This window comes from Polyodon spathula, chromosome 12, assembly GCF_017654505.1.
Source record: "Polyodon spathula isolate WHYD16114869_AA chromosome 12, ASM1765450v1, whole genome shotgun sequence".
Lineage (NCBI taxonomy): Eukaryota > Metazoa > Chordata > Actinopteri > Acipenseriformes > Polyodontidae > Polyodon > Polyodon spathula.
This window is the reverse complement of record NC_054545.1, coordinates 11,827,466-11,852,963: the sequence shown is the minus strand read 5'-3', so window position 1 is coordinate 11,852,963 and position 25,498 is coordinate 11,827,466. Positions and strand designations below refer to the sequence as shown.

Genomic DNA, 25,498 nt, shown 5'->3' with positions numbered 1-25,498 from the left:
ACGCTTCTTTCTTAACACAGCATACATAAATATTCAACCATGGGACACAAATATATAGATTTAGCTATACAAAGCATACTTAGGGACCAAGACATGGCACAAGTGAAACATTTTAAAATGCAGTAATGCCTTGTCCTAGGAGGCATATCAAGATAAATGCAAATTAAAAGCACTGAAATTAAAAAAATATTCACAAATCCAGTTCCTGCACTGATCTTCATAAAATTTTATCCAAAAATCCCCACTAGCCTTATCAACGCCATCAAAAGTTTCATATGGAGTTGAATCCTCCGAGCAAGAATTGACTATTAGACAAAAGTCCTCCAGTACAGGACAGGAGGGATTTCCTTGTTCGAACAACGTCCGACAGATACCAAAATTTAAATAGTAATCATTAACAATTAGTCTCATAAAATATTGACGTGTATTGGTGCATCATGTGGTTTGACACAAATCTTATTGTTAATAGAGAGTCTGTGTTAAAAAAGGCAGCCCGATAGCAAAGGTCCACAGTGTCCACAAACAAGCATTTTAGGCTGCAGCTTACCGTGTTGACCATGTTGGAGCAAGGGTACAAGGTCAAGCACGGTCACCAGCGTCACATAGAGCCCCTGATAGTCCAGTGAGGGGTAATCTGACAACTGAGCATCCCGACTTTGTTGCCCGCGATCAGACGGGGTATCACGCAGCACGCTGTAAAGGAGGGAGCGAGTAACTGAAGGGTTGATGGAACTGACTTGTGGTCTTAGAGATGGTGTGAGTGGGAATGGCACAGGAAAAAGACACATGGTCATGGGCACTGCCAAATTGGAAGCATCCTGGTTCTCCTTCTTGCCTGTGCGGGATAGAATGCTGTTCCAGGGATAAAGAAAAAAAGAGACAACAAAGACACAAAGAAACAGCACATTACATTGAAATGACACTACAGACAACGTAATAAAAAAACCAGATAAACCCCACATAGGATGCAGTGTCTTGTCTGTTTGTTTGTTTTTTGAGAGGCAAGATGGTTTGTCTATTTTTATTAGATCTTTTGAAATTGGTTCAGATCTACTGCAAAACTGCAATGATCACTGCATCTCATGCGTTATCTGGTGGTAAGGAGCAAAAATATAAAAAATTACATGTTTCAGTGCCAACCCTATGCTTTGACAGAGGGGGCATTGTAACCTTTGACTGCTATCTACAGCAATACATAAGGCTGACCTCACAAGACAGCTGGTTTGATCAATTCTTTTGTTGACCAATGATTTGATAGCTGTTTATTTTTGCTAGTGTTTGTTTCAGTTTGTAACTATAGGGGTGGCACTCTCTGAAACATGTTTTAGCAAGAAATAAACATGCGTGTCAGACAGGTAAACCCTTAACAGCACATGTTTATTGCACCAAAATAATGTCTGTATGCATAATTATGATACCTTGTATCATTTGGGAATAATGAAATCCAACAGGCATATGGATTTAGTTCTAAAAACAAATGTAACTAAACTACATTAAGGGAAAACTACAAAAATAAATAATAGACGTTGCTTAACATTGATGATCAGTAGCATTATGTATGTGATCTAATGACAATGGAGGTTGTGTGTGCTGTCTCTAGTCTCATATATATATTATATATATATATATATATATATATATATATATATATATATATAATTATATATTATATATAAAAATACCATCATAAAAACTGTTAAATACAACTGTTTAAATAACATACTTGTATTTTTTTCTTTTCATTGTTAACACCCTGACAACTTTTTACACTTCTAACTTTAAAGTCTGTTTGAAACTTATTTTCTAAATGGCCGCTCTAGTGCACTAGCGTTTGAGATCTGTCCTCTAAATCACTGCATGAAGAGCAATTAAAAAATAAATAAATTAATAAATAAAAATAAACATAACAACAAGTTCTCTGGTTTTTCTGTTCAGTACCACATCAGAGATCATTATTGCTGTGTTGCTGGATCATCTCTGGCCAGGATGCATTTGAAATTGTATTACTCCACTTTTCATACACTAGTGTCACATAGACTGCGTCATCCCCTGGGATCTAGACATATTGTCCACCTGTCTGTGGGAGTCAGGGCAGAACTTCAGCAATACAACTCTCTCAGGGTTGCTACATTTATATTCAGACACTTCCACGAACATGATATTGCCTTTGGGTGGCTTACAGACCAGGGTTAAACTACACTGCCTCTTCAAATGATTTGCTTAATTAAACCTTGGCCTTCTGCTGGCAAATGAGAAATACCTCTAATGCAGAATTGTCATTCTACTGAAAATATGCTCCCTATTCACAAAAGTCTGGAGTTATTTAGGATATAAAGATTGTATAAACATGATTGTGGCAGAGCAAAGCTCTGCCCTTTAAATTGGCAGGGATGGGGTTAACTTCCCCTGCCTGCCTGGGTTTATTATGTTCAGGTGGCTGGGGTTGATTAGTTGATTAGGTTGATTAACGATCAATCAGCGCCCAGCCACCTGATATAAAAGGAGGCCTCTGCTTCTCATTTGGGGAGAAGGGAGCTGAGGAAGCAGGTTGGTGTTTGTTTTGTGGTTTTTGAATTTTCTAAATCCAGTGAAGGCATTGCCCAGCCTGGAAACTTTATTTTTGTGAGTTTTGTTTTTGCTTTATTTATGTTTTTGAGTATCTGTTATTTTGCCCTTGTGCACTTTATTTTTGTTTATTTATAATAAAATTGTTATTTTTTTGAACTGCAGACTGTCTCTGGGCCTCTATCCACTCGCCAGCCTGCCACAATGATATAAACAAATCAGACATGACGTAGAGGTTTGTGAGTAGTCTTGTTTCTTTCAGCGTTTTAGAATAGTAAATGGTGTTCTAGAACAGTTGTGTGAATATCAATTAAAACATGTTTTTTAAATACAGTTCCTGTTTTTTCTCAATTTAGTTTCAGTGTTCAGTTATGGATTGATCTGCCTAAAAGTCTGCCTATTTACTGAATTGATTTTATTAAACGTGCGTGCATCCTTATCAACTTGCTGCAGATACCCAGGGTGGAAAGGAGCTTGCTTTAAATTTCTATTTTATATATCAGCTGTTAGAGGAAAATGAATCACTTTTCTAAGTAGTATTTGCTCATTTCCAAATTGAACGTTCATTTTTTTTATTCTTCAGGTAATTCATTAAAGGTATAGTTTATCGGCTGGTTTCACAGACCCTGATTAGCACTTGAATTAACATACCTGAGATAACATTAAGTAGTCCAAGATTATTGCTAATCGGAGTCTGTGAAACCAACCAAAAATCATCAACATTTTCCTAATATTAGTTTTATATCTGTGCTCTGTATAACTCTCCATTGTTGAACAGTATATGCCATGCTGAATAACTATTCCAGCAGAAATGTCTTCTGAAAAGACAACTTGTGGGGAAGCATACTAGTGTTAAGCTGTGCACTGAAGTCCTTTGGTTAAGCATTGAGTACTGAACATAATTCCCTACCAAGTTTCCCCCACAACCAGCCTGACCAGTCTTTTCAGAACAATTTATTTATGGGATAGTTTGTAAGCGTGCTAAATAGTTTCGAGGAGATTAAACAGGTAAGAAAAGAAATGCAAGGAAACTCTAGACAAAGTATCCCTTTAAGCTATAGTATCAATTATTCATGGCAGGACAGTGACCTTTGGTGAGTTGTACCAGGGCACCATGAAAAGCAAATATAGGCTCCTCCAATGCATTTAAATTCATTTTCAATAGTTTAAGCTCTATTGTGTCCTGCCACAATTAATCCAAATTCACTGTAGTTAACACTTTCGCAACTACAGCTTCCTAATGTTCACCCCTGTATCTATTGTGTGAGTGGGTGTCTGCTTCATAGTCAGAAATAGGCACAATGACAATACAAGCAATACCCAGACAAAATCAGGACAAATGTCATAAAACATGGGGGATTCAGAGCCTGAAGAGTAAAAATACTCTGCCTTATTAAACCAACAATACATGAAAATAAATGTGGGGCTGTATTTTTCAGTTTAAAATAATAACTTAATCTGGTCATCTGACAAGCCAAAGGGTTAAAAGAGTTTACTCCTCTTCCCAAAACTGCAGGAACTGACACACTTAGAGGTAGCACATAATGCTCTGGTTTTATAGGTATGATACTGTGACCAGATGTTTTAGATAAAATGGGGAAAAATAACATTTTTTGTATTGCTCTCAATCAACAGTGGCCAAACCCAGACCTAGTGGGACATAAACTCTGTTGTTATATACACTGAATTATGTAATTCTACAGCATATTCGCACCCTCCCCTCATAAAGACCCTTCATGGGCTGAAACTGTATCAGTGTGAAAAAAGTTTGGGCACCATTGATCTAAATGCAATGCCCCACTTTTGAGTAAGTACCTTACTCAAAAGACTTTTCAGGTATTTGCTACTTACCTTAGCAGTGTTTGGGAAAAGTATTTCAGTGTGTTTGCTATATCCGTTCCAGATGGCACAGGGTAAATATTGTGAAGCACACGGTTGTGATACTCTTGCAAGTATCGTATCTTAGAAGCAACTAAACAAACAAAGCAGAGTGACAAATGTGTACATAGATGACAACTATGGGTTTTGTGTACACACACACACACACACACACTATACTTACTTTCCATAAGACTCGTTTACACAATACGTACAGTGCAATATGCTTTAAAAAGGAATAAGATATCTTACTTTCTTTTTTAAAAAGGATAATGGTCTATAACATGGGAAATTTGCCTGTAAGTGACCATATAAAATGAATGAATGAATATTTACTACGGAAGTTGTTTCACCTTTATTGGAACTACCATGGGGCATATGTAAAATCAACTTTGGCATTTCACATAGGAGTTATGATGGTTCAGTACCATCTTTGAACCATTTCGCGAGGTGGTTCAGAGACGGCTCTGTGATGGTATAGGCAACTCACACAGACCAAAATGCTGCAACAGTGCCGATTCTGAGCCATCATAACTTGTCTGTGTGAACGGAGTATAAGAATGTGGCAAGTTTATTTCAGCAAATATGACTTATGACAGCTCCATCAAAGGTGAAACAAATATAAAATATCATGGTCATCACTGTGTCCAATATTATAAAAGCACCTGAAAAGTCATTGATCATAAAGTATTTGATTAGAAAAGTATTGTTAGAAAATGCATTTTAAAAAAAGTTCCATCTAGTTTCTCTGCTTCCATGTTTCACAAAAAACCTCTCCCCTGTTCCCATTTGTGCTTTATTTTTCATCTCTAAATTAGTCTGCAGGGCACAGTCCATATTACAATACCATGTCCGACCTATCTTTGAAATTTTAAACCCTGCACATCTGGTATGAAATTACTATCAACATAACCCTGTAGCAAAATGCTGTCATGGTTCTGAAAACCTTTTAAAGAATTTAAAGAAGTTCAAAATAACAAAAGCAAACAAAAATTGAAATCATGATCATGCATATTTTGAAGATTTTAGTATCTGGATAGCGAGGCTATAATTCAAATGTAATCCTAGCCTGTCTATTTCCCCAAGTAGGAGAGTAGCATAAATACATGCCTGTAAACACATGCAGCATATGCATGGATCTATATGATATGATTGTACATTCCTTCCCAAAATACTATCAATGTAATTATGAAATCAGGTTTAGAGTGAAGGACACACACACACACACAATTAAGAGCAGCAATATGCAAACAAAAACAGGTTGATACTGTTTATAACAACAGACAAGCAAAAGAGAAGTTACAGAAGACATGTCACACTCTACTTGTTTATGTTGGTTGCAGTATTTATTTTGTATTTCAAGGACTTAATTTTATTACCTTCACTTAATATACGTTTCAGGGGTTATATTTAATAACAAACGACTGTCCTCCATTTGATACCCCAACATAAATGTAATTATCCAAAATACAAACGTAACAAGTGTACAACTCGCCCAAACATTGTAATTCAAAATAAGTAGCCTACATTCACAAACTCACTGTTAAACAATATTCCATTGTTTTTTTTATTTATGTTCCAGCTACTTATTCCTAATTTTGTATCCAGAAGAAAAAACAGGGCACCTCTGCTTTCCAACAATCCTTACTTATTTTTAAAGTGTAAACATTACGTAGGTAAGCCAACAGTAGGACTGATAACAATACATATCTTTTGAACATGTTTTAACCAAACATAGAGATGTAACGTGCTTTCTACAAAATATGCCTCCATATTGTTTTCATTTCTGTGTGAAAGTTACCGTAATCGACCTTGAGATTTGTGTTTATATTAACAACCGTATTTCCCTTTTGCAATCTACACATTACTTATATTAAATAAATAGGTTTATTCTTTTATAACAAAATATACCATCCCCTTCCCCACCCCCTTGACAACCCCTGCAACGTTGGACGTGTTGCAACCTGCCATAGCAACAACGGCTTCATCACCAAGGACAGCAACCGTGATTTGGTTTTGAATACAGAATGACAATTACCATTTAAGAACCAGCTATTACTTGTATTTGAAGGCGTTACTTACATTGCTCGGCTTTGGTAGACATGATCAGCTTTAGTAACAGTCAGAAATCAACGTTGTTTCGTCACTGCACTGCTGGTTAGTATCAGAATTGACAGAACCGTCTTGCGCTTCAGCTGTCTCTGGTTATACCACTAAAGCTTGTTGTTACCAGTCACTATATAACTTACTTCCAACAACTCAGGACTCACGTAAAACGCACGTCTCAGAACATTTATCTGTGACCACCTGCATACAAAAACCTGTTCTTGTTTCAAATCTGTCCTTTTAAACTAGAAAGAGAAATTAAAGGAACTGCCTACACCTTTACATCAAATGGACTAATCCATTTCTGACAAATTGCCATTTATAGATTGTTTATTGGACGTCTCAGATTAGATTTTTTTTATTGTTATTATTTACCCATTAAATGCTGCGTTTGTTTTGACACGAGGAACCTAGACAATTAGAAAGTGGAAGATTTCCCACATGTTCTAATAATGACGTGATATTTTATACCCAATTTTAGGTCTAACACATTAGTTGCATTCTACACAGTATATAGACATTTTAAAATATAGGAAATATATAAATGGTTATAATAAAATATAGTTTTTCAAAATTTGTTACATCTGACATTTCATCAGTGGTGCCTGTGGTGTGCATGATCATTTCACAAAAGTGTTGTTTCACCCCATAAGAAAATGCATCACTTTGTGAGTGGCAGCTTTAAGGCATGTGTTAACAAAGTTATATTTGCAATACCAACCAGTAATTGATTCCAACTAGTGATTCCAACTAAACTCCACAATTTTATTTAGTTTTTATTAGCCTCCTTTATATTTCAAAACTATGGGGCCCAGTTCATCAGATTCAGAGTAGGGGAGACTGGTATTTTGTGAATCAAGGAAGAATTTATCAACGTCATTACCCTCACAATACAATTTGCATTGGAAAATCAAACCGTTTTTGTCACAAACAACATAGAAGGTTATCTTAATCCCTTCAGAGCAATTCTCACTCCAGTGTTCTCGCTGCAGTCAGGTCTACTGCACAGGAAGTGATTAGATAAGATACCAGGAAGAAACTGTTTGATAATTTGAATCTACATTGTTGTATTTGAAAATTCTAAATATCTGAAAATGAGTGTACAAAACAAGCAAAATATCTTCAATGCAAGAAAAGGGTGACTAATTAATTATATGCTGCTACAATTTAAAACAGGTTTCTTAAAAGTTTTAATATACTGTATTTAAAAATGCGCTATGACTCACTGTAACACTAAACTTTTGAACCTGAAGCATTAATGGTTTGTGTTCAATTTAAGTTAAAGTGTCACACAAAGCCTTCAATGTACGTATAGCTGCTTACATGAGAACGAGAGAGAGACAGAGAGAGAGAGAGATTGCACTTACAGAAGTCATTTCAGCAGACCCAAAGCCAAGGGAAACTAGTTTAAATATTTATTTTAAATGTTGAATGTTATCAGATTTCCAGGAAGCAATCTAAATTCTGAAAATCCCCTGATGAAAAATAAGTGCTGCTTTGTTAGAGAAGGAAGGAAATGTATGACCTTAAAGGTTTTCTGCTCAACACAACTTGCCAAAAGAAACTTTTTTCCCACAACAGGCAGAAGAGCAAGCTATTCCCTTAACAAACTGGTTGTCTTAAAATTAATCTTCTGACCTGACCCTACCTGCTTCTTTACTTAATGTCATCAGCAAGGACAGCTGAGGGAGTTTCCATTTTCAAAGACCAATCTTAGTGTATGGCTAGGCTATAGTCCCCTTTACTAAATGATTACTTTATCAAACAGCTTATAGTGTCATTGTGTGAGAGGGAAAAGCTTAATACCAAAGCTATCTTGTGTTAAGCTTATTGCTGCATTATCTTTTCTTTCGTCATTTACATAGCGTTACTCTGGACCATTAATGAACTATAGAATGCAACCAAATAACTTGAATCAGATCAGAATTTTTTTTTTCCTGGCTGGCCTCAGGCATCTTTTGGGACACTTCTCTAGTACTCTTCATGGCTGGATTTGGTCACGCGCCTGATAGCAGACCTGTATAACTCACTAATTGTACCTCCCCCCTCACCCAGAGCTCCCCAAAACAACATCCTCAATACTTCTTTATTTGCATACTTGGGCACTCAGCCAGCCAGCACTCTCCTCAATTACAGAAGATTGTTTCATCTTTCATATTGAAGCATTCTATATTAAATACTTCTATTGCCTATTATTAATTCACCCTGGAACTTAAATTAGATATAGTTTGACAGATAATTAATTGACACTAAAAAGTTTAATTCGCACAATGTGTCCTTTAATACATGTTTAGGAAAGCTAGCTAAATTGTTAGATAAATTTATAGTTGATAATTTTTAGCAAGCAATGTATTTAGTTACAGAGCTTCACTGTAATGAAGAAAAAATGAGACTCGCTGCATCTCATTAACTCCAGCAGTTAAGTAACTACCACAATGCACTTGGGAAGCTCGCGCATGTGTTGAAGTTGAGACTAACAAGCCAAACTGATCTCACTCTCTTACCATCAGTCTCACTTTGATGATGCAAAAAGCCCTTGTAGCGAACTAACTAGAAGCACCCTATGAATATATGTGAACTGTGCTGAGCTCAAATTATTTAAAATATGTTTTGTGACCATTATTCCCAAGTGTGTGGAGGTTCCAAAGCAAAATTATTTTCCATAAATTAAAAACATGTCACAAAAAGTGTATCATCTATTTTAATTTGCCAAATTGAATCAAAACATTGCAGAGAGTCAGTGTCTGTGGTATAACTACAGGTAACTAGGCCGTGTTTTAAAAATATGTATTGACTTTAGAATAGTAAAAATGAAGACGGGTATAACCAGCCTGGACCCTTGATCGTTGTCTTCCTTTCACTTACTGGTAGTGTTCAAGCCATCACAAATCCTCTATATATTTTGATATTATTAGAAATGTTTGTTTTCAAACAGTAAAAAAATGTTGAAAAGTATACACCTTTAAATGAAGCACAAAATAAATAACCATATTTTTTATGAGGGACTCTGGTTCACTTGGTCTAACAGCAAGTATAAATAGATACTAACAGGATCCACAATTGTTAGAAAACTATTTAATTTATTTGTGTCCTATTGGAAGTGACATTCCTTGGGGACAACATAAATCATCAGGTTTCTCCTATGCTGTAAAGGGTTTTGGAGACTTCTAATGAGAGAAGGGGGGTTACTCTGTGACATGACTAAGGTTTTGTTACTTACAAACATTACTGCCGCTGCAGTAACTGACCTTGGGGCAAGTTTTTGTTATAACATTTTCAAGCCATTATCCTTATAAAAGTGTGTAATAGTAAAACTATAGCAAAGTGTAATGAAATATTGTGAAAGCATGGTAAAGAATATGTAAGCATTGTAAAGCCCAGAGAGGTATGGTCATGGATGGTATTCTATGGTAAATTCATAGTATATCCACAGGAAAACATTGGTAAAATTCAACATCAATGCTCAAATATGCTGTGGTACAAGACTTTTGTAAGAGAAATGCCATTCTTGAGGTATATCAAGTTTACTTGAGGTTTACCATGTTAGCATTGGTTCAGATTCCGATAACATACTGTATTGCTTGGAGAAACCTGATGCCTCAATATTGATATTTTCTTCATTATTTTTCTAAACCATTTTCACGTGAGAGGTAAGTAGCTTCAAATGTAATTCATTCATTTATTTGTATTTCTCCTTTACCATTTTCTGTCTGCTGACCCCATCTTTTCATAACCATTGAAAGCTATATTAGAGGAGTTGAAAGGTCATCATGTCATGTGATTTCTTTGGCATCAGTAAGAGTGTCTCATCTTGCAAGAGAGTGGTTGACATTTTCAAATTATCGACTATCTCTGAGTAGTAGTGTCTAAAGAACAGAATTACTTTTACTGCAGTTTCAAAATTTGCTCTGTTGCTTTTAATATAATAAACATAATACAGTAATAAACAGCCAAGAGAGGTTTTGTTTGCTTTGGCTATTGAATTGTCATATATGTTTCTGAACAATGTATTACGAAAAATCAGTTCTATACACATAAATGATATGTTGTTGAACGACAAAGAGGTGACATGTTACAAACAGTCATACAGCACATTTACATGACGTGGTATTTCAGATGAACGGCTCCTCCTACGTGTTGCTTAAGAACTCCCAGCATCATCTCTTGCGGTACTCAGGGAGATAGTGCAGGATCCAACCAGCAGGGGTGAGCAGCGTCACGGCAAAGACTGATATTGTGAACAGAGTCTGCTGTAAAAACAAACGGAAATTCTTAAACTGACTGCTTAAATTTAATTTCCTTCTCAAGCATGTTTTTTCCAATGGATTGTTATTGTTTTCCCCTTTGTATTTTCTACATTATTATTTATCTGCTTCAGGAATTCAAATTAGCGATACGTTAAAATAGTTGATTAATTTGTCAGCTCTAATATGGGCATTACTACAAAAACCAAGGAAAAACTGACATGTGGTTATTCAATTCCAATCAGTAAACAACTGAGTCATTTACTTAGATGGACAAATACTGTCAATGAAAACCCAGCTCTCCTTGGGAGATACCCATTCATTGATACTAAAGACAACACAGCTTTCATTTAATCCCTGGAGAAGAAAGAAGACGTGAAATAATATAACACACTTGAACAAACATTCTGACTCCTAAACCTTGTTTAATCTCCACAGATCAAAGCTGTTGATAGCTGGGAGCTGTGCTTTAACCCACCTCGATATGAATATTTTAAACAAATAAATGAATGTTTGCCTTACACAGGATTTAGTTCCTACGACCACATCCTCCAAAACCCTACAAATCTATTTCAAAATCCAACTCAACTGTGAGCCAAGTAGGATTATTTATTTTATTTAGAAATCACACCTAAAGCACAGCTCATCTGAATCTTTCAATTACACTAGGGACCTGCTTCAGCACAGCTGTATACGGTAGCTGTGGACAGAAAAGGTCATGGGACTTGCCCCAGAGTAAGTCAAACAGCCATTTAGTGGCTAAACTGGGATTTGAAGCAAGCAAGTGAATCTTTACCTTAAACAGCAACTTGATATGTGTGTGAAATATCACCGTTAACTAAAGTATTCATCTTCTTGTTAAGTTTCACTTTTTATATACTATTGTTGTTTCAGTGTTTACTCCTAGTAACTTTTTAAGAAGTTAAAAGTACCCTGTGGCCTGGTACACCCTCTAGTTCACCCAAGACCGTAACCAATAGCCTGTTCCCCTGCAACTTTCTGCCCCTGCAATTGTAAGGAATTCATCAATAAGAAATACACATATAACCTGTGTCTGGTATTCTTACATTTACTGGGGGCAAAGTTTTGCAGGGGCACAGGTTAATGGTTAAACTCGGGTGTAACAGCAGTACCTGGAGAGAAGGACTGTTTTACAAGTTGCTCTTTATGTAGAAGTTGTTGCTTTTTGATTCCTTGTGATTCCTTTTCTCGTTTCTGACAATCCTTTGTCAGAATATTAGAAACAAAACATACATTTTCAAATTAATTGCCATAACTGCATATTAATTTTGATTTGCTAAAGCTAAAGGACAGATTTATTTAAAAAACAAAAGCAAAAAAGAACAAATTTGCCTCCCAGTTGCTCTTCATAGATAGTTTACATTGTTCATTTCCAGGATATTCCTATACTTGTGGGATCGATTGCTCATTCAAATTGTTTGCATGTTTCTAAAGATAGTATGATTATCTGTTAAAAGATACCAACATATTTAGTGAGCAAGGGATGTGGATGGGATAAATGGCAACAAACTTCACATGTGCAGTTGTCCTGCATTCATGTTATCCAACACTTGCTGGAGGGCATAGTGCTGATATACTGCAGCTATAACCATTCTAAATTGCACTTGGCTGTGCATCCAGTTTGTATATCATGTAAATGTCTCATTATAAAACTGTTCCCCTCCGTTTACTGATATTGTTCCATTATTTGGGGAGATCTGGTCACCTGTTTCAGAGACAGGCTACAGATAATGTGTGTCAACATCTGTTCCTTGATTCAGTTATTCTGGTGTTTTGTCTTTGGTGCTTGTCTGCACATGTTCATTGCAAGTACAAATGGTTTATTGAAAGCAGACAGCCTGCTCTTTAGAAATGGGTCATTTGGAATACATGATTGCTCAGTTTTCGGTAAACTTAATGCTGAAAAATTGACCTGTGTGGTCTATTCTAGCAATTTGATTGCCAATCGACAATGGCCAAGTTGTCAATTGCTGACAGGATTGTTAGTGTAAATTTCAGCTGAAAATAAATCCAGACAAAATTGCTTGCGTATCTCTGACCTTAAAGAATATGTGTATTTTTCAACAAAAAACATTTTACTAATATTGTACAAGTACTGGGAAAGAACCAAAAAACATGTCTAAATCATGTAAAGAAATGTAAAATAGGTATAGGTACAGTATATGATATATTCTAACAGTATTGCACAAAGCCTGTACTTCTGTATCTATTAAAGAAAGGAAGCAACATATCAGAAAGTGTATCTATTTTAACATGCATCCTTTTAATTTCTAGTCCTTAGTCAACAACATTCTGTATTCTATTTTTTAACTTGTAAATTTTTCTTAACCATACTTTGCAGTTCATTTCAAAACAGTCTGAGTTTGCTTTAACAAATAACATATTTCTAACATCATTGGATTTACACTTTTAAAAGTTCAAAAAGTTAGTGTGCCAGTACTGTATTAACATAAAAACACTCAAATATTCTCTATTTGACTTGCATATAAAGTACATCGACAGCTTGCTGTAGTACATTCATTATATATCTATAAACAATTGTAGATCAATACATTTAAAAAAATGAATGTTGGTTAAGAACAGTAATATTACTAAACTGTAGAACTCACAGCAGGACCAATCTTGTCTTTGGGAGGCTTGCTGTAAATGTGAGCTCTCTGTAAAACCAGCATCTTGTTGTCTCTGAGTAGACGACCAGAGGAAGCAACCCCCTTCCAAAGGGGAGACATCTCTCACGACACTGGTTACTGCTGGAGCCTTGAAGACACAAGTGGCTAATCTTGTTGAGAGTACTGAGAACAGCCTGTTGCAGCCTCAATTTAACCTATCTCTGAAAAGGGAGGAGCCCCAAGATATCCTGAGATTCCCACCCTAACAGAGATAACCGAAGAGGATGCTGAGAAATAATTACTTTAAATATATGTGACCGTTTAGGTCAACAAAGAGATTATTTTTAGTTGGCAAGAGTCTTGCATTTTGTATCTTACAGCAGCCGCAGTAATTATTCAGACATATATTCCAGTTAGGTTGAACTAAAACAAAGTTCATAGAACTAAAATAAAAAGTAATGAATATAAGCTTGCTTTGAGGAAACAAAAAATGACTGTAACTACAGTACAAAACATTCCAGTTTAAAACCTAGGGTAACTGAATAATTAGAAGAAAATGACCAGTGTGAGCTGTAATACCTGTTTATTTTGTAGTGAAAATACAGATATGTTTTAGTCCCACACTGGTAGTAGATTACGTGGGGAAAATCCTGTAAAATATTACCCTGTGCAAAGCAAGATTATCCTGTTGTGTAGGATACACTGGTGGGTGCCTTATATTTAAAATGGACCAGTGTGGTAAAATGGTTTTATGCACCCCAAACACATGCCAACCACCCTGTAGTCTGCTGAGTAACCTTAACCCTGTACTCAGCTGAGGATGCCAGCCTATACAGAGCAATCGCCACTCTTTCCACTGACACAGGAGGCTGTACATAATTCCTTTTTGGCTGCATAGCATTCTTTACAAGTTCCACTATAATGCTGAATGTTGCCATGGTGACGCAAAAGGGCTCTATCCACTGCAGATCTGTGAAACAGTGATGCAGCACAACCTCTTCACACCAGCAAGATGGACGAGTATGTGTCCAAACCATCCTTTCGCTAGTTATTTGCATTAGACAACAAGGCATAAAGATTTGCTGGTAGAGGATGTTTGGAGGTTCAAGCTTCCGAAACAATGGCAAAACATCCACTGTTCCCAATCCAGACAGCCTTGGGAGCATACGTGGAAGATGTGTGGCACAGAGTTTTAGAACCCTACATCTCCGCTGGTTTTCAGCCATGGTGATCTGCAATAACTGTGTTTCATTTTATACCTCCCAGTTCATTTTAAATGAATGAGTCATAAGATAAATCAGTTGAAAACGAATTCAATATTAATGACATGCCACACGCAACTAACATTTAAAAAACAATTTGGGCAAGATCAGTAAAACACATTATTAACCAACCAGGCATGAGGTATTCAAAAACAGCACAAGTACTTTACGCACAGCTAATTTACATATCAACACATTCATTTGCATGACGTCGGGGGAAAAGCCTGGTTTACTGGAGTAAAATAAACTGAGCGAATGGAAACCCAAGAAAACACTCATGGAAACTTCACCATTGTCACCAGTGTAATGTTAGAATTAGCTTCCCAACTAGTTTATTACCAGTGTAGTGTTATAAAGGGATACATTGTCACGATGTGGTATGCGTACAAAAACTTGACCTGTGTAATGTTAGAAAGTGGTACATTGTTACATTGAAAGTGGTACGCTGTGAGATTTTGGTACAGGTGCAATCAATTGCGATATTATTATTATTATTATTATTATTATTATTATTATTATTAAGCCATTTAGCAGACGCTTTTATCTAAAGTGACTTAAGGAGACTAGGGGGTGAAAAATGCATCACAACACAAGGACCTCGGTTTTACGTCTCATCCTAAGGATGGGTTTGTTTTCCTATTGTTAAACAGAGGTACATGTACCATTAATTATACATTTTGTTTTTGCAAACCATTAATTATACTTTATTTTTTGCAAACTTAAACTGGAAACAAACAATCAATTTCTCTAAAAAGAAAAAAAACAATTCACGACAAACAAGACAAATTGAGAAGTCCACCACAAAGTTGCAGAAGTAAAAAAAAGTACAATCACAATGTATTGTATATGATAAACCTTTGCACACTATTTTCTTAATGTTGGAAAAATATGATAAAAGATGAAAAAGAAGAAAAACAGCATCATGCACCAGATTTGAATGGGCACTTCTGTGCTTTCTAAGCAGAAATTGTTTATAAGTTGTTTTGGCATGTGCGATCAAGCACAGTGCACTGCATACATTCTGGCAGTATCAAAAAGTGCTTCCATTGCCAGATTTTGAATCCCCTTGATTTTAACTATTTTAGCACAGTTTCATGCTGGTCCACATTGCCCTTGTTATGATTCACAAAATTCCTTTGCTCGGAAAAGATGAGCATATGAGACTATGAGAATGTGCTACTACTGTCTAAGTGAACGAAATCTACTGTGGAAGCACAATCTAACAGGGAAGTCAATTTGAAAGAAATTAAACTGCCAGAATGTGTTACCATAAACCAAATGTGAACAGGAAGCGAAATCTGTCATTACCGAGCATTACCCTTTGTTACGTTGGTTGTGTGCAATGTCTGTCTGATTTTTTTTCTGATTCATCGTGGTGTTGTTTCAATCACTATCTTCCTTGTCTATTTGTTCATTACTTTCCCAGTAAGTATTTCTAAAGAATACCAGTGACCTAAAGTTATCTGCAATATACACACACATATGCAGTTCAAAGATATTTTAAGCAAAAATAAAATTCTAGCTTCAGAAAACTACCAATTTCATATAATTCGCACACAAAAGGATTTGTCTCCGTCTAGTGACAAACAAAAAAAAAATTGTACCTGACCAGTAAACCCTCATTTCCATCTGCCACAGGGATCATTTTAAAAGCTTTTTAAAATTGTTCCCACTGGAGATGCATATCCATGGCTATGAAAATACAATAGATAGGTATACAGGATTTTGATGAACATTGGTAAGGACATTCTTAAGCACAAGTTATCTGTCTGTCTGTCAAACTTAATGTAGGATAGCTGTGTCTTTATAAGGCGTAGCTCCATCTAGTGCACAGCAGTGTTTTGTCAATAAAACAAAAGAAAACATGATCCAAAGTGACACATCATTAGTTGGCATTAGCACATAGTTTCATGCAATTATTTGGGCTGATCTAGGCTGTGTTACATACATTTACAGGACAACTAGAACTGAGGTGGAGCACTGAACTATCAAAATAAAAATATTTGAGGTCTTGTAATAACCCCTCAGAATGATTGCAAACATTATATAGCACAGTTAACAGAACAGCATTAATTTTAACACAGCAAGGGCATTTACAAAACTGTGAAAGGAACAGTGATTCAAAGTGAAATATGTAATCTGGGAAAAAAAAAAGATCCACAGCAAAACAACAGGGGACTTGGATGAATCATATTAATGCATTGGGACTTGGCTAGACTTTAAGATCTACTACAACCTTTAAAAAATGGCAAAAAAGACAGAACAAATCAATATGGTGCTGGATATTGCCCTTGATCCCTTTCTGCCCATTGACAAACCTATAAATTATAATCCCTGGAAACCGAGTATTTCTCATAAAACCGAGATACAGGGAACTGCATAAGAAAAACACCTAACAAGATTTTAAAGCCTTTTTAAGCCTCTGCCAACAGTCTGCTCCTGGGAGATGTCTGCAATAAGCCTGGGTTTGATTTATGTACTGAAAGATGTGTGCAGTAAGACCTAGTTAAGATGCCACATCTGGTTTACAGAGGTGTCCCGACAGAATGCCTGCCAGTCAGTGCTCTAACATCAATTACACAGGCTCTAATACTGAACAAAAAGGGAACCTCACAAGAGCTTCCATCAAACCAATCACAGGATTGTCTCAAACAGCAAATACTAGAACAGCAGCATCCAGCTGGAAAGATCAGCCAGTGAGTATTGTTTCTCAACTGTATGCTACTGCTGCCACTTGCTGCACTTTTATGGGTAACACTTTTGTTTGATAAACAACTAATACTGCATTTATAAAGGATGTTATAATAACAACAACATCAACAACAACAACAACAACAACAACAATAATAATAATAATAATAATAACACTATGTAACACAATTTTTGTTCCTGGGTAGTAAGTGTTATTTCCTAATTGCTTATGCCTCAAAAGTATAGAAAATGGCTATTATTCTCCACAGACTTTGCTTTTGTGACCAGGACAGGTAAATTTCAAAATATCACTATTTCCAATGAGAAAATGGGTGCTTTTGTGTCTTTTCGTTCACATAAAGTCAGAAAAAAACAACATATGAATCCAAATTAACATGTATTTATACTAAAGTAATACAAAAATGACTACAAAAGATTTAGAAGTGAGTAGTTTTTCGAGATTTATGATTAAACTTTAAAATTATACGAAAAGACACAAAAGTGCCCATTTTCTCATTGGAAATAGTGATATTTTGAAATTTACCTGTCCTGGTCACAAAAGCAAAGTTTGTGGGGAATAATAGCCATTTTCTATACTTTTGAGGCATAAGCAATTAGGAAATAACACTTACTACCCAGGAACAAAAAAAAAAAAAAAAAATTGTTACACGTGTAAATAATAATAATAATAATAATAATAATAATAATAATAATAATGTTGATGATTATGAGTTTTCAAGACCTCAAAAGTGTAAGATGAAAACCTTACAATGCATATGTGATCCAAATTTATGATCCCTCCCTAGTTGCTACATATCAATGACTCCTCTCATCTCCCTGGATTTCTAACTATACCATTTGGGGGTATAGATTAAAAGAAGTTCAGCAGAATGAGAATCAAGGTGAAGAGAAGGAGTTATCTGTTATTACCGGTCAATGGAAGAGTATAAGATCATGGGTTAGAACCCCCCCCCCTCTTTATTCACTATCTGTGCTGCCTTTGACACACTGGATTACTGACTATATGCTGATATAATGACAGATAGCATCCGTCATGAAAAACTCTCCCTAGGTGCTATATTGATAAATTCTGTCCCTCATGATGAATCGTGCTGTTGAATACCCCCCCTGATAAGGGATACCTTGGACATTCCACTGGTACATTGTGACAAGCTGATACAGCAGACAGCATGACCGCTTGACTGCTGGAACCGTTGCTTGTGCTCAAGTGGTAGAGCTCTTGTGTGTTGACTGGAGATTCACAGATCTGGATGATATGTTTTACAAGAGAACCTTGTATATGAACCGTGTCTTTTTCTTTTTATTGTCCTGGGAGACAAAGACAATGCTGACAGAAACACCAACACAAATACAGTGTTACATTACACTCACCTAGCATCATGGCTGCGGGTTATTTAATGTAATCAAGCCTTAGTAACAAATGTTTGTTTGCAAGAATGTTAGCTTGCTGGACTTTTATAGTTTTACAACATGTGGAAGATGATAAAGGAAGCTGGAACTTGATGAACTTTTGGCAGACCTATGGTTAACTAATGGAATGGTCTTCTGCTGGCTGGTGCGTATAAAGCAATGATGACGTATTTTCGAATTGGAACACATATTTACTGGTTGCATAACCAGCAGATAGTCTGCATTTTTATCACAGAAATGAAAATTTATCTAAAATAAATCCTAACCTCTGTTGTTACATGACTGAATAATAATAATAATAATAATAATAATAATAATAATAATAATAATATTTTTATATAGCACCTTTCATTGTTGACTGCCATCACAAAGCGCTTTGCAGAAGTAGGCTGTAAACTGTGCATGTTTTGCAGAGTCACTTACAATAGGACACAAGGAGGTGACTTGCTCAGGGTCACACAGTGAGTCAGTCAGGGGCATTGGTGGGATATGAACCAGTGACCTTCTGGTTACAAGCCTATGTACAGTTTAAGCAATTCTTGAACCAGGACAGCATCTTGGAACAACATGACCGGTTTAAAACCATCAGTATGACCACAACATTTGTGTTTATTGTTTGATGCAAATAACAGAAGAAGGTGAATTTTTTGGTTTTTAAAACTTATATATATTATATATATATATATATATATATATATATATATATATATATATATATATATATATATATATAGAAGGTATAGAGTTAGCTGTGTTATGATTGAAAATATATTGTTGTGTTAGCAAATCACAAAAAGCAAATGTATTTAATATAGGCCTATCAATAATGTATTTCAGATTTTGGGTATATGCGTCTGTTCTTCCTATTGTTCTTCTTTCTATTAAATAAAATCCAAACCGCACCATTTGTATGAATGTGTCAGTATGTGGTAATAAATGGTCTGTAGTTTTGTAAAACAACCTACACTGTCTGTAGCGAAGGTGATGCAACGTATCTCACTCCAAACCAGATGATGGCAGCACAAGCGAGACCCGGGCAGGGCGAGCCTTGCATCCGTTCGCTCCCGAACTCCGTGGCATCGCCAGGGGCCTGAATCACCCAGCAAGCAGCGTGAGGATAGGCCGCCGAATTCATCCAACCAGCTTCCGTGGTTCGTTCAGGGTTACAGAAAATAATGCCGTAGAGAAAAGCTCCTCCTCCTCTCTGTTTTGAGTTTATATATATAAATATATTTTTTTTTTTTTTACAAGCCAAAGGTTCGATAATCGTGTGAAAAGTAGAACCAAAGTGGAATAAAACAAACCTGTTGGATATCTGGAAACCCCGGAGTGGGATGGCGAGGTCGTGCGCTGAGCTTTGAGGACCGTTGCTGGGTTTTTTTGTGCTTTTTTTCGGTGGTATAAAAACTTGTCTGGCAGAGAAGAGAGGAGAGGAGAGGAAAGCAAGCAAGCAAGCAAGCAAGCAAGCAAGCGTGGCTGGAAAAGAGATCGTGGATCGTTCAAACTTGGTAAGGAATAAATCTTGATGCCCAGTCTGTAAATATCTCGTTTTTAACAGTAACACAAACTAAGTTGTGCTTATTTTGTCCGTGTTTGTGTTGTTCTTGATGGTGGCTGTTTCAATCATATAGCTTAACGCGGGCGTAGAAACAGTAATGCGAATAACTAAGCAGCAGTTTTAATATACCTATTCTATAGCATTACGGATTCCAAGCAACTAGGTTATATTGGAGACATGTCATCACTTTAACCCCCCCCCTCCCCCCTCAATCAAAACGTGAGGCACATAATTCTTCCCTCGACGGGAGTGTAGTGTGCTATTTTTTTGGTTTTGTTGTCAATTTTTTTTTTTTTTTTTTGGTTTTTTTGGGGTTTTTTTTTTTTTTTTTTTACTTTCAGGGTCATATGAATAAGTATGTGGTTTGATCGAAAAGTGCGAATTCCAATTTAAGTATATCATTGTTTTTTTACGCACCTTAAACCGCAACTAACTCAAATTCGCACATTCTGAAAGACAATTGGCTTTTCCGAGCCCCTGTCAAGACTTGTTTGTCTTCAGCAAATACAGAGTAGCATGCTCTCGCAATGACAATGTTTCTGTAGACTCTTCATAAATAAAAGATGGATCGCACAATTAATACCCGTTGCATACTATCGGATTAACAGTTCAGTTGCTTGCAGTAAAGTAAAACACCGGTGTCATTTCATCGCATTGTTTTTGCCTGTTGGAATGTCAGTGTCAGTAGCTGATGTGCTGGACTGAACTGTGACTCATTCCTGCTTTACAGTATTTTCATCACAGGGTTTGTTTCATTTGCCCTATGCATGAGCTCGCCTCCACGGTTTTACTGTAGTTGCACCATTCTTAACTTAAAAGCCTGAAGTAGCGTTGTGTTATTGTTCCTTATACAATGTCAACCCAACAGAGATTTGAAATATGGTCCATGTCTTTATTACAACTATTGTTTGGGTTTGCTGTGCCCACAGGGGTTGGTCAAACATTTGAAAAACATTTTGTATTGCACGCTTTTGACTAAATGGGCTATCCAACATGAACCTAATTAATTTGTTACGCAATTAAGTTGTGCATGTGTGTGTGTGTGTGTGTGTGTGTGTGTGTAATTGATAAACTGATAACTCACTATTTTAATAACTAGCTTCCTCCTTCTTCAGATACCATGGTAGAAAGAAGTCAGAAGAGGAAACATTGTAGCTAATCATTAAAATAGCAAGTTTTCAGTTAATCAGTTGCTTTTCTTCCTTAAGTATTTCTAGTGATTGAGTATACTGTTGGATCCGATTCACCTTGGGCATAAAGATGTTTTTGAATTCTCTGTACTAATATATCTACTCCACAATTTTGTAAATCCACCCAGTGCATTAAACATCTCATAGTGATGATTTACCAGTGTTTTGCAAAGATCACCTGTGGCAGATGCATCCAGTAAGTGCAATATGTGAAGTATTTTGTTTAAATATTAAACACTCTAAGTGTTGAATTACAATTTTGTGATGGTTTACAATTGTATTACTAATGAGGGAAAAAAGTGTATCTGAATCTGTATTTTCAAAATATTGATATGAAATATCGGTAATCGGAATCAGCCCTGAATCACAAAAGGGGAAGAAAAATGCATGATTTAATAAATACATTGATTCATCCTTAATGTTTTTTTTTATTTTATTTATTTTCTATTTTTTCATTTGAGCCCTGCCACAGTCATTGAGAAACCGCCTTGTGCTGTCTCAATTATCTAGCCTTGGACAGTTTGCATGCGATTGGCTGTGTGCAGCTTTACATGGAGTATGTAAACAGGGATGCAAAATCCAATTTCACTGTTAACTTGAGCAAATAGTGGAGAGAGTGCTTCAGCGGTGTGTTTTGGAAGACTGTCTGGATTATTTTCCAGATGGTAGCCAAATAATTCGATTTTATTGCTGCCTGAGTGGGCTTCATTTCTGCCTATAATTCTGTTAAGACACTGGCGAGCCCAGCCTAGGTATATTGAAAGACTGTAATATGCAAAACACCAAACAAGAGTTGCCATTCAGAATAGTTGTTACATGACTGAGCTCAAAACAGCTGTTCCCCTATATCTGCTTTCAATTGGCATGTTGTTTAACTTTAAATAATGAAAGAACCAAAGTTTGTAGATTAAGCACTGTTGGAGTCATACGTTATTTAGTTATCCATAGTAGCAGGAATTGAATTGCTCGTTGTTAACAATGGCAAGCTTTCATGAAAAACAAATACGAATTGCATTTGTGTGTCAGTCAGTGAGTGCTCGCTTGCTGGATCTTTTACTTTCTGGGTTGCTCAGATACAGATTACCCTTGGAAAATGCTGAGCCCCAAAAGTAAAGGAAAAAACATAAAAATAATTTTTACATAATAGCTACACACACTACACGAAATATCTTGTCGCGGACTGCGCCTGTTTTCATTGCAGAATCGTAGACGTCATTCGGGAGAATTGTGGACTTTGGACAGTAGCCCCTCTCACACCTTCATTAATTGTTTTGTCAGGGACTAAAGTTTTCTGACAAATTTGTCGGGATGTCGTAAAAGAGCCGGGAGATCGCAGAAGCTATTAACGGGGCATCGTAGACCCTCTCACACTTATCGACCATTTTGTCCCCGACAACCTCATTTTGTCCCAGATTTTAAGAAATTAGTCGCCGACTCCTCAGCTCGTCGGCGATCAGCAAAAATCGTGCAGTGTAAGCCCGGCATTAGATGCAAAATAAATCCATTGGACTGAAAAATAGATGGCAGCAATAAGCGCATATTTGGCTTATGCAGCAATATTAAAGAGAAAAAAATGACTAGAGACCTGTGCTTTATGTATTTTTGATGTCGGACAGGGTCCTACATTGGTTGGGAAAGGTGAAATTGTAATGTCGGACCTGGCCCTATGTAGGACCGCAAAGGGTTAATCCAGCTCAAAGCATCCACACTGAAGTACCGTTTCAGGTTTAGTCGTGCGTAATACGTACACACACTATTACTATTGGAATAGTTCAGTTACAGTTCCTACAGCGCAATAAACAGTTGAAATTAATACGATAGTATCCCACCATGTACTGTGTTTTTTTAAATTTTAAAATCATGTTTAATGCCCTACATTAACAGAGGTCCATATTGCTAAAAAATAAAACCAGTGTTTTGGAAAAAAAGTAAATGCGAACACATTTTTAATTGGGTGACGTCCCTTTAAACAAATTTAGCTGATTCTGTTTCATAATTAAACTCCGAGAAAGCTGTTTATTACAAAACAGTCTTTGCATTTACCATCATCTCTTGCTTGAGCCTAATTCTCATCCCTTTAATTTTATTTCAAACACCTGACAAATTATGTGAATTGTTCATCCCAGATCCTACTTTTAACTAGCATTTCATTTTTGCAGTCACCTAATTTTTAACGTTGTGCTTTTGTTATTTTCCCCACAAGTTTAACAGGGATGTCCTGATGTTTTTTTTTAGCAAATCAGTTGTCAATCGGAAGTTATTTTGCTAAGCAGTCAGCATCTTCAGGGGATTCTCATGAAGATCACCCACCTGCATCTCAGCCATCTACTTCTGACTGTATGAGAACTACAGTGACTGAAGCAGTAGAGATGCAGAAAAATGCAAACGAAAAATACGTTCTTAAAATTTGGAATGGGAGATGAAGTATCCGTGGCTTGTTCATCAAGACGACAAGATGTACTGTAGTGTACAGATTTTCAAGAATCTTCACTTAAGACACAGGCACGGCAATGTTGTTGCTGTTATTGGAATGCAGAAAAATATGAAAACATACATAGATGAAGGCAACAAGTAGTGCTTAGAAGCCTGTCTCGTTGTCATGCGAACGGTCTTCTATTCGTATGAAACAAAGAAAGTGTGTCTGTGTTCATATGTATATCTATACACAGACACAGCTTGTGTAAACTAATATATGGCATAGAGTTCAAACATTCATAAAAATGTACCAACATGTACATCCTTGGAGTTTATTAGCTTTTGTTTTATCAGTAGTTTAGTATTTTATTGATGAGATGCAAAATTTGGGGCATGTGCGTTTTCAGGAACGCATCAACAGAAAAGCTAGTGTGACCTCTGAATTAGGTAGGGCGCCATGAACATTTCTGAAAACTTCTTTTTTGTTCTATTGTTTGACAGGACACACTGCCACCTAGTCTCATAGGAAGTTAGAATGTCAAAGCATGTATCGTCAAAATATGCAAGGAATAATTTTTTATTAAGATTTCAAACAAAGCCAGACTGAGCTTATGCATCATTCAATAGCAAAACATTGTACAAATGACCTTCATACTCGCAATGAAGAATTAAGCCCAAGTACTTATTCTTATTCCCCATTTGTAAAATATTCTTGCTCAAAATATGCTAAGTATTGCAGGTGTATCAGACACCACTACAAGCATTTGTTTTGTAGTGATGTCTTGTTCCTGTTCTACTACTTGACAACACTACACTTTTTTTCAACCATTATCAGAGTTGCCATTCGCCTTGCACGAAAGTATGCCACTGGGATACAAATGCATGTTTGATAAGGGAGGTCAGTTTGTCAAGGTTGATTCCAGACTGTCCTGTATTCTGAAAATATGCAGTACAGTAGCTGTGTATTTGTTGGTGCTGATTTGGGTCTCATGGTCTTTGCTGTGTTCCAATACAACTATAACCAACTTCAGTTTGTACAGCAGATTGATTGTGTAACCTACCTGCTGTGCAGATAGAAGGCTTTTTAATCTTCAGTGCTGACAACCTGTCATCTTTTAAAAGCACTAAACAGCTGACAATTTTTTAAAAAAGAATAAATAATAAAAACATTTTTTTTGTTGTTTTCAGCTGTCAGCTATTTGAGATGCATGCTGAAGTAGCAGTTGCTTCTCCTTTTTACTAAAAGAATGCAAGAAGACAGATTTCATTGTTCCAGAAAGTTTTACATATTTGTACCACATCCAAAACGGCACGTTATTTCTGAAATCCCCTTAGACAATGCAGGCTTAGTGGGACAAGCACTGTTGGATGATTTCAGTTGTTTCTGTGGTCTCAGTACTTGAGACTCGCATATTAAAACCAACAGCAGTATTTTACTGTCTGTGTTTCATGCACCACTTTGTGCTTTTCAACCTACTCCATCTATTACCCGGTCAAAGAAAATCTTTTGTCATCTTGTATTCAATCA

General features: G+C 36.3%; 2 protein-coding genes across 2 annotated transcripts in view; one reads left to right on the top strand and one right to left on the bottom strand.

Annotated features, from left to right (window-relative positions):
* Positions 1 to 6,637, bottom strand: part of LOC121323888 (protein unc-79 homolog) — a 50,398-nt gene extending 43,761 nt beyond the window's left edge. Inside the window, exons 1-3 of the mRNA XM_041265208.1 lie at positions 6,526 to 6,637; positions 4,417 to 4,537; positions 548 to 852 (exon numbers count right to left, since the gene is read on the bottom strand). Coding sequence (XP_041121142.1) covers positions 548 to 852; positions 4,417 to 4,537; positions 6,526 to 6,547 — 448 coding nt within the window. The 5' untranslated portion in view covers positions 6,548 to 6,637. The remainder of the gene's footprint in view (positions 1 to 547; positions 853 to 4,416; positions 4,538 to 6,525) is intronic.
* A 13,322-nt stretch (positions 6,638 to 19,959) lies between these two features.
* Positions 19,960 to 25,498, top strand: part of btbd7 (BTB (POZ) domain containing 7) — a 50,805-nt gene continuing 45,266 nt past the window's right edge. Inside the window, exon 1 of the mRNA XM_041266546.1 lies at positions 19,960 to 20,315. The gene's annotated coding sequence lies outside the window, so the exon portion shown is untranslated. The remainder of the gene's footprint in view (positions 20,316 to 25,498) is intronic.